At 61.2% G+C, this 11377-nt stretch overlaps 1 protein-coding gene across 1 annotated transcript; it reads right to left on the reverse strand.

Annotated features, from left to right (window-relative positions):
* Positions 1-4387: 4387 nt before the first annotated feature.
* On the reverse strand, positions 4388-10187 carry LOC115613319 (tumor necrosis factor ligand superfamily member 10-like). Its single transcript, XM_030498643.1, has 5 exons — positions 9902-10187; positions 6925-7071; positions 6617-6653; positions 6137-6244; positions 4388-5885 (listed from the first exon to the last, which is right to left on the reverse strand). The coding sequence occupies exons 1-5, from the start codon at positions 10136-10138 to the stop codon at positions 5443-5445; spliced, it is 972 nt and encodes a 323-aa protein (XP_030354503.1). The 5' UTR covers positions 10139-10187; the 3' UTR covers positions 4388-5442.
* Positions 10188-11377: the final 1190 nt, after the last annotated feature.

The following is an 11377-nucleotide window of genomic DNA, read 5'->3' on the forward strand; positions in this document are numbered from 1 at the left end:
GAGCTGTCGGTGCTGGCCGGGGATCCAGGGACTGTGCCAGGGAGAGCTGGTGACATGTCCGTGGGGGGAAAGGAGGAAGGGCCGAGCTGCTGGCACCAGCTTCCTGCTCCAGCAGCCCTGAGGGCTCTGAGCAGCAACAGGCGATTCACTGGAGAGGAAAGAAACCACCTTCAAAGCAGCGTTTTTCCTCTGGGGCCTCAGTGGGGCCTTGGCACCAGCGCCTGTGGGGCTGCAGCCTGTGGGAAGGCTCTGTGAGCAGAATGGGTCCAGGGAATGGCATGGGTGGGATGGGATGGCTGAGCTGGACTCCAGCCTGTGGCTGCACTGGGGTTCCTGCCCACTCCCGCTGCAGGAACACTGATGTTATCCCCTTGGTTTAACAAGCATCCCGCCTCCCACAGCTGCTTGAATCCTTCCTGCTGAAGGAAAGGGGTTTTCTGCTTTAGTTTCCTCCTTCTCAGGCTCAGTTCACTTGGGGGATGTCCCAGGGTGCCCCAGGGCAAGGCAGAGGGGGCAGAGCCCTGTGTGCCATCGGGGCTGCACAGGAGGTCGCTGCCCCGGGCTGGGTTTCTTTGTGCTCTTTATTTACAATGTCCCAAGAAGTGATTTCCTGGGGTGTTGACGTGTTTTCCATGTGGATTTCCTCCTTCCCACTGTGAACATGTTCTGGGCTCGGGACTTGAAAGTGAAATGAGATGTTGTCTGGAGGGGAACGGAAGGCTTGGATGTAGTGATGAACTGGTTAACAGCAAGAGGAGGGGGGGAGACGAGATCTGAGCCGCAGGCTTTGCTGTGAGACAAAGGGCAGCGCAGTCAGTGCTGGGAACGCCCTTGGCATTGGACTGTGCCGAATTGAAAGCAGAACCTCGGGGCAGCAAAGATAAGACAGTTCTTTGGCAGCGACTACAAGGAAGCTGCATGTGTCTGGATCGAATTAATGTGATGAAGCCATGAGGAATAAGGTCAATGTGAAAATGTTGCTGGAGCTGCAGCATTCCCCTCACCCCCTGGTATTTTAAAGCAGGAGGAAAGGGCAGGGAGGTTTCGGTGCTGTCACAGGGCAGGGAGATGAGCAGCTTTCGGTTCCAGGTGACTTCTCCTTTTCTTCCATGTGGTTCTGAGTGTGGCACGGGAAAAGCAAACTGCTTTCGTGCTGTGGCAGTAGCTTTGTAAGCGAACACCCCCATATTTAATAGGGAATGGCTTTAACCTGCCAAAGGGTAGATTGAGATGAGCTCTGAGGCAGAAGCTCTTCCCTGTGAGGGTGCTGAGGCGCTGGCACAGGGTGCCCACAGAAGCTGTGGCTGCCCCATCCCTGGCAGTGTTCAAGGCCAGGTTGGACACAGGGGCTTGGAGCAACCTGCTCTAGTGGAAGGTGTCCCTGCCCGTGGCGGGGGTTGGAAGTGGATGAGCTTTAAGGTCCCTTCAACCCAAGCTGCTCTGTGGTTCTATGGTTATACACAAACAGGCTTTTTGGTGTAAAATCCACACCAGTGAGCAGCTCGAGGTCCTGGCCTGGTGGTGTCTGTGTGGTTTGGGAAGCCTTGCTTGCTCATGCCGTGGTGGGCAGGAGTGTTCTGCATTGAGTGCCTCTGCCACAGGCTCCTACAGCAGGGTCTGACCAGTGGGTCCTGGGCCTTTGACAATGACCAACATCCACGGGCATCTTCTACAAGTGGGGAAACTGAGGCACGGACATTTCATGGGTAGCCAGGTCTTCTGGTGAGTAGCTTGAGTACAGCCTGCCCGTGCCCTCAGTTCCTGCCCAACTCCATCTGGTTCCTCTACCCCCGGCAGCTGTAGAAGGCAAAGGCGCTGAGGGCGAGCAGGTTACAGTTGTGACTTCAGACCCCCTTGACTGGAGACTCCCCCATCCCATCCTCTTCGCACCTCTGAGATGTTCTGCAGTTATTGCTGCAAAACCCCTTTGTGTGATGCTATGTCAGCGAGCACTCGGCTTGAGAAGGGCACGAGCCGAGTTGTTCTCCTGGTCACTGCTCAATTCTAAGGATGCTGCACATGTGGCGATTGGGTTGGTGGTGTCCAGTCTTCAAGACTTTGCATTAAGGTCAGGCTTAGAGAAGTCAGGACCCGCTTTGGTACAAGCGAGGGGTGAGGCAACCTCACCAGGCACTGGAGCATTGGTGCAGTGGGAATGAAGCCAGAGGCGCCGGGTGGCATGTGCCTGTCTGCACGGGCTGTGGCTCCAACAGCTCTTGCTGCTGCTTGTTAAGCTTCAAACCAGTTTGTGAAACTGAAACCCGTCTCCCAGTTCAGCACGTCAAATGCGCGTTGAATTCCTGGGCTTGTTCTGCTCTTCCCAGCTTCCTGTTTGTTTTTTTCATTGTTAAGTTCCTGTTGGGGCTGTGAAGCGTGAGGGGACTCTGCCAGGCTAGATGAGGAGCCCAGGGCCCAGTGCCTCTCCCGAGCAGGTTGTGCCTCTGGAACCTCCCTGTGCCCCGGCTGTGCAGCCAGAGAGCCCCTGGCCGGGTGCTGGGTTTGCTCCCCACGACTGGCCCTTGTGAGCTTTTGCCTTTCCCTTCTGTTTGTGCCCTCGGCTCTCTGCAGGACCCTCCTTAAGGCACCCACGGGCCAGGGCCAGGTCCAGCCCACGGTGCTGGGGCTGGGGGGGACCTGCAGACCCCTCCCCACTGCTGGGAAGAGCCTGGAGCAGCAGAGTTGGAAAAGCTGCGGAACTGGGACCTCGGGAGCACCCTCGACACTGGGGTCAGGCTGCACCCCCTGGCAGCGCTTCCCCCCATCCACCCCATCTGCCCTTGCCGGGGCCACGCGGCGCTCGCTGCGCTTGGCCCGGCTGCTGCTGGGTCTGGTGCTCCTGGACCTCCGTCCTCTCCAGGAGCATCCGCCCACAGTGTCCTCTCCCTTTCCGGGAAAGCGGAGCCGGCACCGAGCCCGGCAACCCCGGCTCCAGCAGCGCTGCTGCACCTGCACCACTGCCAGCTCCGCCGGGATGGGGCTGCTACAGCTCCATGCCAAAGAACGAGTCGGAACCTCCTGCTCTGTTCCCTGCAGCCCCAGGTTGTCTGGTTCAACCTTGAGCTGCCAAAGGGGTTGGAATGTGGGAGCTGGAATGAGCTCAGTGCTCCCCATGGAGAGCTTTCAGGCTGGGAAGGATTTTAAGAGCCTTGGGAGCCCGATTCCTGTTGTTGGTCACCAAGGTGGTTGAGAAAGCAGGAGGAGAAACGAGAGGTGGAAGAGGAAGGGAGCATTTCAGAGGTGGTTTTGGAAAGGAGGGGTCTGCAGCCCTGCCTAGAGCGGGGAGCAGCCCTGTTCCCCCTATTGCAGAGGGCAGGCTGGTGCTCCCAGCGCTCTCTAGCTGGGAGGCTTGGGATGAGCTGGGAAAGCTGCCCATGGGCTTGGGGATGGTCCAGGAGTTTGTGTGCAGGGTCACAGGGCCAAGTCCCGGGGGGGGCTTTTTGTATTGGCCTCGCTGGAGCAGGAGGCAGAGCCTGCTGAGCAGCAATGGGCAGGGTCTGTGCATTCGCGGTGGGGGGATGTGGATTCGGCTCCCAGCCCCAACCAAGGATGCAAAGAGCAGGGACTCAGGGCTGGAAAGCTGTGGGATGGATAGTGGGAGCGAGGAGCAGCCCCTGCTAGGCAAGGGCGTGATGGGGAACAGTCCATGTTGGCAGCCCTGGTTTTGGCCGTGCCTTGGGCTGGGCTTGGCAACCCCAAAGTGTTGAGAGGAGCAGCACCGGGATCCCCTGGGATGAGGTGCAGCCCGGGAGAGTTGATGGGAGCAGGGGCAGAGGAGGAGCAGGGCCGAGCTCTGCTCCTGGGAGAGGGGCTGGTGGAGCTGCCCCTGGTCCCAGGGATGATAAAGGCACCAGGTGAGGCGGAACTGGAGCCCTTAGAATTGCTCCAGATGCAAGACGAGGCAGGACCCGGTTATTGCCTGGAGCCCTCACTGGGCTCCATCTGCAGCGCCTGGGCTAGAGCTCCTGGGAACCACATGACGCCATTCCCTGGGGCTAGCACAACTCCCATCAGCTCTGGCATCACCCGGGCTGCTCCAATGCCACTGGCACAGGTGGGAAGCAGCGGGAGGCTGTGGGATGCTGCAGGAGCTTGGGGAAGCTGCCCCTCTGCCCCTTGCAGCCCACAGCTGGGCTGGGGCACAGGTCGGGAAAGAGGGAGCAGATAAGGCTAGGCTGCAGCAAGGGGGCTGCCCAGGACCCGGGCATGCTGCTCAGGACCCAGGGATGCTACCTAGGACCCAGGGATGCTGCCCAGGACCTGGGGGGGCTGCCAGGTGCCGGCCAAGTGTGGGAACCAGCCCAGGTCTCCCATTGGGTGCTTTGCACCGCAGCAGCTCAGAGCCCAGGGCCGGTGCCTGCGGTGCCCCTGCCAAGAGGTGAGGACCAGCACTGGAGTAGAGGCTTTATTGCAGCAGCACTGGGAGCCCCGGCAGCCACGCTGCCATAGGAGGTGTTTGCATCCGGCATGGAGCCCATGCTGCCGCCCTGTCCATCTGCTCCACCAGTCCTCACGTGATACAGAGTATACAGGGAGTTACAGAAGGGGCTGCGTCCACCCCAGCATCTGTGGGACCTTGACCACGCTCTGCCCTGCTTGAACCCACCTCCTGCATCCAACACAGACTTCAGCACTGAGGGCTTGCCCTCGTTCCTCCCATGTCCTGTGCTGCTCCAGCCAGGCTCACCCATGAGTTCAAGTCCTGTGGGATAACCGCTGCCAGGGAGGGCCAGGAACCCCGAGAAAGGAGGGAGCTGCTTGGTCAGGAGCGAAGGGGAGGTGTGATGGCAGGTTCCTGCCTGGATAGGGCCATGCAGCCACGTGCCTGGGTGCTGTTGTTTGGGCTGGCGACTGCTCCAGCTTCATGGTCCTGCTCTTTGACCTCCCCTGACACCAGCTGCTGGCATCGCTCCATGCTTCTGATGATCCCAAACGATACTGCTTCACTCCTCTCCAGAAGCTGATGCTGGACCTGCCCCCTCCCTGCGCTCACCATGGGCTCCTGTCCCTGAGCACATGCAGCCTGGCAGCACATCTGGGGCTGCCGCTACCAGATGTGCAGAGACTCGCAGAGGCTCATCCTGCCATGGGGACACTTTGTCTTCTTGTTGCAGATGTGCCCGCGGTGCCTCTCCTGCAGCAGGTTTGGTGCTACCTGCGCTGTTTGCTTGGATGGGAGCCGGGGGAGGATGTCCTGCCTTGTCCGTGTCTCCTGCAGGCCTGTCCTGGCTCATGGTCTTCCTCCCAGCTGGATGGTACCAAGCACAGTGGGTCCCTGTGGGCAGCCCCCCCTGTGCCCTCTGCTGGCCCATCCCTTGGGAAAACCACACAGGGAAGGATGCTGCGCCAAGCCCCCTCTCTGGCTGTTCAGCTGCTGCTTCCTTGGAGCCCCGCAGGACCATGGCTGGGCAGGAGCAGCAGGAAGGAGCGAGGCGGAGGCGGCTGTCACAGGTCAAGCCGGAAAGCCCCGAAGTAACTGGCTGCTGCATCGTTGTAGTCAATGGCCAAGGAGGAGACTGAGACAAAGAGCTCATCCCCGGCCTTCAGCTCAAAAAGCCCCCCCTGGTAGAGCGCGTGGAGCCCATAATCCGCCTCGGGCGCCCAGCACTTGGTGCCCACCCCTTTGAGCAGGAGGATGGGCTGGCTGTAGGACGTCTTCCAGTTGATGCACTGCACAAGCTGTGGGACGGAGCTCCGGGCGCTGGCCGCGTCACTGGGGTAGCGGAAATAGATCTGGGAGTACACGTAGTACTTGCCCGCCTGGTTGACCCGCAGGCGGCCGTCCTGGTACGTGATGTTCTGCAGGTGGGAGTGGATGGTGCTGTCCTCCCAGCGCGCGATGGCGTGGCGGCACGACTGCGAGAGGTTCCCGAAGCGCCGGGAGTTCCCTGCGGAGAAGGAAGCGTCACCAAGGGCAGTGAGATGCTCTGGGGAGCACCCATCGGGGTCAGGAGGAAGGGAGGGGGTGGCTCTAACTCTCTCCCACAGTCATCCAGCTTGGAGGGGTGGAGAAGGGGGTCTTGGACCAGACAGGAGACACCTCCCACATCCTCCCATCCTGGCCCTGCCCCTGGGGTGAGATCTTTCCCCTGTTCCCATCTCAGAACCCGCCGGTGCCCAGGGGGGCTCTCCAGCTCACCATCCTGGGCCAGGCTCTGTGGGCGCAGGGTGAGATGTGCCGAGGGTTTGCCACTGGTTTTGGGAGGAACCTGCCCCTCCGAGGTGTTGAAGTAGCTCCTCCGGGCCTCTGTGAGGAAAGGGACACAGGCTGTAGAGGACAGGGAGCGTGGGGACACCCAGCCCCATGCCAGCAGAGCAGGTCCTTTCTGAGCAAGCAGGGAAATGCCCCACTGACCCATCGGGGAGGAAGGTTATTTGGGGGTGGAAATGTCTAGTCAATCATTACCCAACATGTCTGTGCTGCCCCTGGTTCCCTGGGCTCCGGACAGATGTCCGTGGCTGTCCCTCCACCCCATTCCCCATGACGTGTGTCCTTCATCCTCCCAGTGGGACCATCCCTGCTCTCACAGCACCGTGCCCGGCAATCCGGCCCCAGCAAGGAGGTTGTAAAAGCTTTGCCCCATCTGCTCCCCACAGTGCTGGGCCAGGAGGGACTCACCCTTCACTGCACTCCTGCGGATCACGTTCTCCGTCATCTGGACCAACAGAGAAGAGAAACAGACCCATGGTTAAAGGTGAGACGGGTGCTCCCCATGTCCCAGACCCCCTTCTCACTTCCAAGCCTCCAGGACTTTGTCTTTCCTGCTGTCTCTGGGCTCCACCAGCTCCTCACTGGTGTCCATCCCACTCCTCCACCTCCCTCTTCAACCATCCTTGCCAGCACCTTCTGCCACCCCTCTGGTGAAGAAACTGAGGCATTGGCTCCCACCCTCCCCTGGTCCTCAAAGCTGTCAGGCCCAGACTCACCGTGGCCACATAGGCTTTGATGGTGTTGGCCAGCTTGAGGCAGGACTGGTTGCTGATGAGCTCCTCCAGGCTGGAGCCCTCCTGCTGCTGGTTGATGACCTGCAGGCACCGCAGCTCCTCCATGTTCCCTGGCGCCTGGGCTTTGAGCTGGAACAGAAACACCCCAACATCCCCACATCAACCCGAGCCACACCATGGGTGGGGAAGAGCCCAGAGCTGCCCTGATCCTGGAGCTGGCGTTCTGCCGGGATGCAGCCACTGGCTGTGTCTCCTGTGCTGGGATGGAGATAGGTGGCAGGAGGCTGGGTGGTTCTGTCAAAAATCTGGGGTTTGTGACTTGCATGGGTTAAATCTCATCTTGTCATCCCATGATCCCTGGCAGAAGAGGGTCTTGCTCACCCCAGCTCTTTGGGAAATGCAACAGCCCATTTCACTGAGTTCCAGGTCCAAGTGTGGAGAGGAGGTGAGCAGCAGGTAAAGAAAAGGGACCAAAATTCCCTTCACATCTTCCTCTCCTGTCCTGGGGGAATGAGGCATCTGAAGCACTAAAGGCCAGCCTGAGGTGCTCGCAGCTCTGGGGGAAGTGCCCAGCCTGGTTTGTGCTCCTCGTGCTTCCCACTGTGGAGCCACACCAGGGTTGCAAAACAAACTCCAGGCAGCTCCATCCATCCAGCTGCAGCTGGAGACGGGACCCCACGCACTCAGCGCTGCGTCAGCACATCTCAGACCCTTTCTAGCCTGTGCTGGCCTCTGGCTTGGGCTGGGAACTTTCCCTCCACATGACGGGGGCTGCTGCACCATGAGCAGCCCCTTCTGAGGCTGTCCTGGGGCTGCCCCAGCTCTTCTCCAGCCCTGGCATGGCACTGGGGACAGGCACAGTGGCTTCTGTGGGTGCTGCTGTTCAGGGTGTGGGGGAACAGGCACAGATGAGAGAGGGCTGCCCTGAAATCAGGAGTTGGGGATGAACACTGGCACCTTGACCATCCTACCTCTATTCTCTGAGTTATTCCCAGATCCTAGGGCAGAACCCAGGAGTCCTCAGGATTGGCCACATCATCACCTGGGGCTCTGCCACTTCCAGCACCCTGTGCTTCCCTGTGTCCCTGCGTGCTCCGAGCCCCCACCAGACCTTTTGGGTACCCACTTTGCCTTGTACCAGGACGTGCTCCTCTGCAATCAGCAGGCTCTACTGCCAGCAGAAAGACTGCGTGAGGTCAGGTAAAAAGGGTTGGGGTTTTTAGGAGGAATTTTGGACCAACCATCCCTCCTAGCACCAGCTGGACCCACCAGGAGCACAGGGGCTGCGGTGCTGAGCTCGGGGGAACCAATGTGGTGGCTCACGTTGGGGAAAGGCGATGTGGACCTGCCTTTGTCCCAGGCTTTATCCCTGGCAAAGCCCGGCCTGCCCAAGGGGCAGGACACACAATGCCTGCCAAGGTGGTAAATCCCCAAGTGACGGGGCTGCTCCCATGGCACTCCGCAGCAGGAGAGTGTGCTTGAGCAGCGCCAGCGCCCACAGCTCCTCTGCTGCCAGGAGCACTGATTATGGTGTGTGCCTACACAACTGGGGACAGCCCTTCTCCTCCTCCTCTTCCTCCTCCCAGGCCTGGTAAGGCACATCCCAGGTGCTGGCACGTCTCCAGCATGGGGATGGCAACCACATGCCTTGTTCTTCCATGTCCTAACAAAGGCTGATGACACTAAGTGCTTGACTAAAGCTTGCTGTGACAGGCTGCCCATCCCACCAGCATCTCTGTCTTCTCAGGGTCTCCCCTTCCCGGGGCCCTTCTGCTGGATGGCGTGTTTAAATTAAGGGAAAAGTGGGAACTGTTTGTAAAACTGGGAGCACGGGAGGTACCTGGGTGGGGGGGAGAGGGCAGGGTGGTGGTACTGTGATTCAGTGTCCCTGGAGATGCTGAGCTCTGTCCTCAGCACCGATCCCATGCAGGGATCCAGTAGCCAGCCTCTGAGATTAGCTCAAAGAGGTCAACTTATGTGGCTTTCTCCTCCGTCCAGCTCTTCCCATGGCTCTGTCTGCCCACAGTCCCCTCCTCTCTGCAGCCCCTTTCATGCAAATCCCTCACAGCAGGATCTGGGGATGGAAACAAAGCCCTGAGCGGGGCTGAAGCTGCTGCGGAAGATGCTCCACTGGGCACCAGACAGCAGCCACGGCCTGGTCTTTTCCCTTGTTTTCCCTGCTTCTCCTGAGGTTTTGAGCAAACCTGAGCACAGCAGGACCCCTTTCTTGCCAGGCAGTCCATCAGAAGGGATGGAGTGTCCTGGCATCCCTGGGATTCCCTCTCCCCAGAGCAAAGGTCTCTCCTCTTTGGTGTTTTCCCCTCCTGGGTGCTCCTGATGGCTGGGGGCCAGGTTCAGACTGTGAGCAGAATCAGGTCCCTCACATCCAGCTTTGGCACAAGTGACACTGGGAATGGCCGGGTCCCAGCACAGTTATTTGGGGTGACTGAGCTGGAGCAAGCACCCGAGAGCTGCTGGTATGGGGGGCCCAGCCAGGCCCCTTCCAGCACCTCCCAAAGGGGGGGAGGAGGATTTGGAGCTCTGGAGCGGGGTGGGGTGGGAATGGAGGGGGTGCAGGAAGGGGATTGGAGCCCAGGGCAGCTCCCCCCCGTCCCGCCCAGGGCTGCGGGCTCTGATGGGACCCCAGGAGAGGGCCCCCCGCCCGGGTGGACCCTCAGCTCCGGCCGCAGCCAGGACAAAGGCTCCCTCTCTCCACATCTGGCTCCGCGGCTCCGGGTGGAGCTCAGGGCAGAGCCGTCCCCCCCGCCCCCGGCTCAACATCTGGAGTCACGGCGGGGCGGCAGTGGAGAGCGGGCAGAGCCCTCCCCACAGCCGCCGGGGCTCCCGGGGGTGCAGCTCCACGCCGGCCCCGGGACCCTCCCGCACCGGCGGGAAGGGGGCTCGAAGGGGGCTCGAAGGGGGCGGGGGAGCAGGAGAAAGCCACCGCCGGCGGGCTCACCTTGGAGATGGCCATGGTGAAGTAGACGAAGAGGCCGGTGGTGCAGGCGATCTGCAGGGCGAGAATGGCCATAACGGCCACGCTGCCCCAGAGCGACCCGCACCGCCGCCGCCGCTGCAGCGGCGCACCGGGACTGGGGCCCGGGCCGGGGCCGGAGCCGTCCGCCAGCATCGGGGCCTCCGAGCCGCCGCTGTCGGAGCGCAGGTAATGCCCGGCGCTGGGCTGGTGCGGAGCCATCGCCCGGCCCGGGCCGCTCCACTGCGCTCCGACGGGGCCGCGGCGGCGGCGGGACGGACCGTCGAGGGGCGGGACAGGGGGTGGTCACGGGGCGGGGCCTCACCGCAGACACCTCCCGGAGCATCGGGACCGGTGGGGATGGTCCCCGGAGTGCGGACACCCGGCTCCAGGCAGCGGGACAACCCCGGGGCGTGGGGCTGGGGGGACGGGACGGGACGTGACACGACACGACACGACACGACACGGTGATGGGCCGCGCGTCCCTGCGGGGCAGCAGGTCTGGCCGAGGCTCGGTTGGCTCCCCTTTACCCTGGGAGCGCCGATGGGTAAAGGTTTTCAGGAAGGGGGCAACTGCTGCTGAGCATCTCCCCAGGCCCTGCCCAGCGGGGATATGGAGTCAGAGAATCATGGAATGGTTTGGGTTGGAAAGGACTTTAAAGCTCATCCAGTTCCAACCCCCTGCCACGGGCAGGGACACCTTCCACTAGAGCAGGTTGCTCCAAGCCCCTGTGTCCAACCTGGCCTTGAACACTGCCAGGGATGGGGCAGACACAGCTTCTCTGGGCACCCTGTGCCAGCGCCTCAGCACCCTCCCAGGGAAGAGCTTCTGCCTCAGAGCTCATCTCAATCTCCCCTCTGGCAGGTTAAAGCCATTCCCCTTGGCCTGTCTCTACAGGCCCTTGTCCAAAGCCCCTCTCCAGGTTTCCTGGAGCCCCTTTAGGCACTGGAGCTGCTCTAAGGTATCCCTTTCAGGAGCCTTCTCTTCACCAGGCTGACCCAGCCCAGCTTTCTCAGCCTGGCTCCAGAGCAGAGCTGCTCCAGCCCTCACGGCATCTCCGTGGCCTCCTCTGGACTCGCTCCAGCAGCTTCACATCCCTCTTGTGCTGTTGCCCCTGAGCTGGATCAGGACTGCAGGGGTGGTCTCCCCAGAGCACAGCAGAAAGGGAGAATCCCCTCCCTCGACCTGCTGCTCATGCTCTGGGGGTGCAGCCCAGCACACGGAGGCGGGCGCTGGGCTCAAGCACATGCTGATGTGCCCATGGTGCCCACAGGTGAGAGCCCACCCTTGCTGGGAGCAGAGCAACTGTCCCCTCTGCCCGCTGACCCCAACGCTCTGTCCTGCAAAGCGCCCGGTCACTCCAGAAGACACACTGAGTTGTTTGGAAAGCAAACAGAAAGGCTGGAGAAATAGCTACTCTGCGGTCAGGTGAGTCTATGGCTTTTAGTGCTTTTTCCTCT

Source organism: Strigops habroptila, chromosome 9, assembly GCF_004027225.2.
Source record: "Strigops habroptila isolate Jane chromosome 9, bStrHab1.2.pri, whole genome shotgun sequence".
Lineage (NCBI taxonomy): Eukaryota > Metazoa > Chordata > Aves > Psittaciformes > Psittacidae > Strigops > Strigops habroptila.

Coding starts and splice junctions, on each gene's coding strand:
- LOC115613319 (XM_030498643.1), bottom strand. CDS start 10,138: ATGGCTCCGCACCAGCCCAGCGCCGGGCATTACCTGCGCTCCGACAGC. Junction 7,072..9,901: donor TCACCATGGCCATCTCCAAG/GTGAGCCCGCCG, acceptor TTTCTGTTCCAG/CTCAAAGCCCAGGCGCCAGG. Junction 6,654..6,924: donor TCAAAGCCTATGTGGCCACG/GTGAGTCTGGGC, acceptor CTGTTGGTCCAG/ATGACGGAGAACGTGATCCG.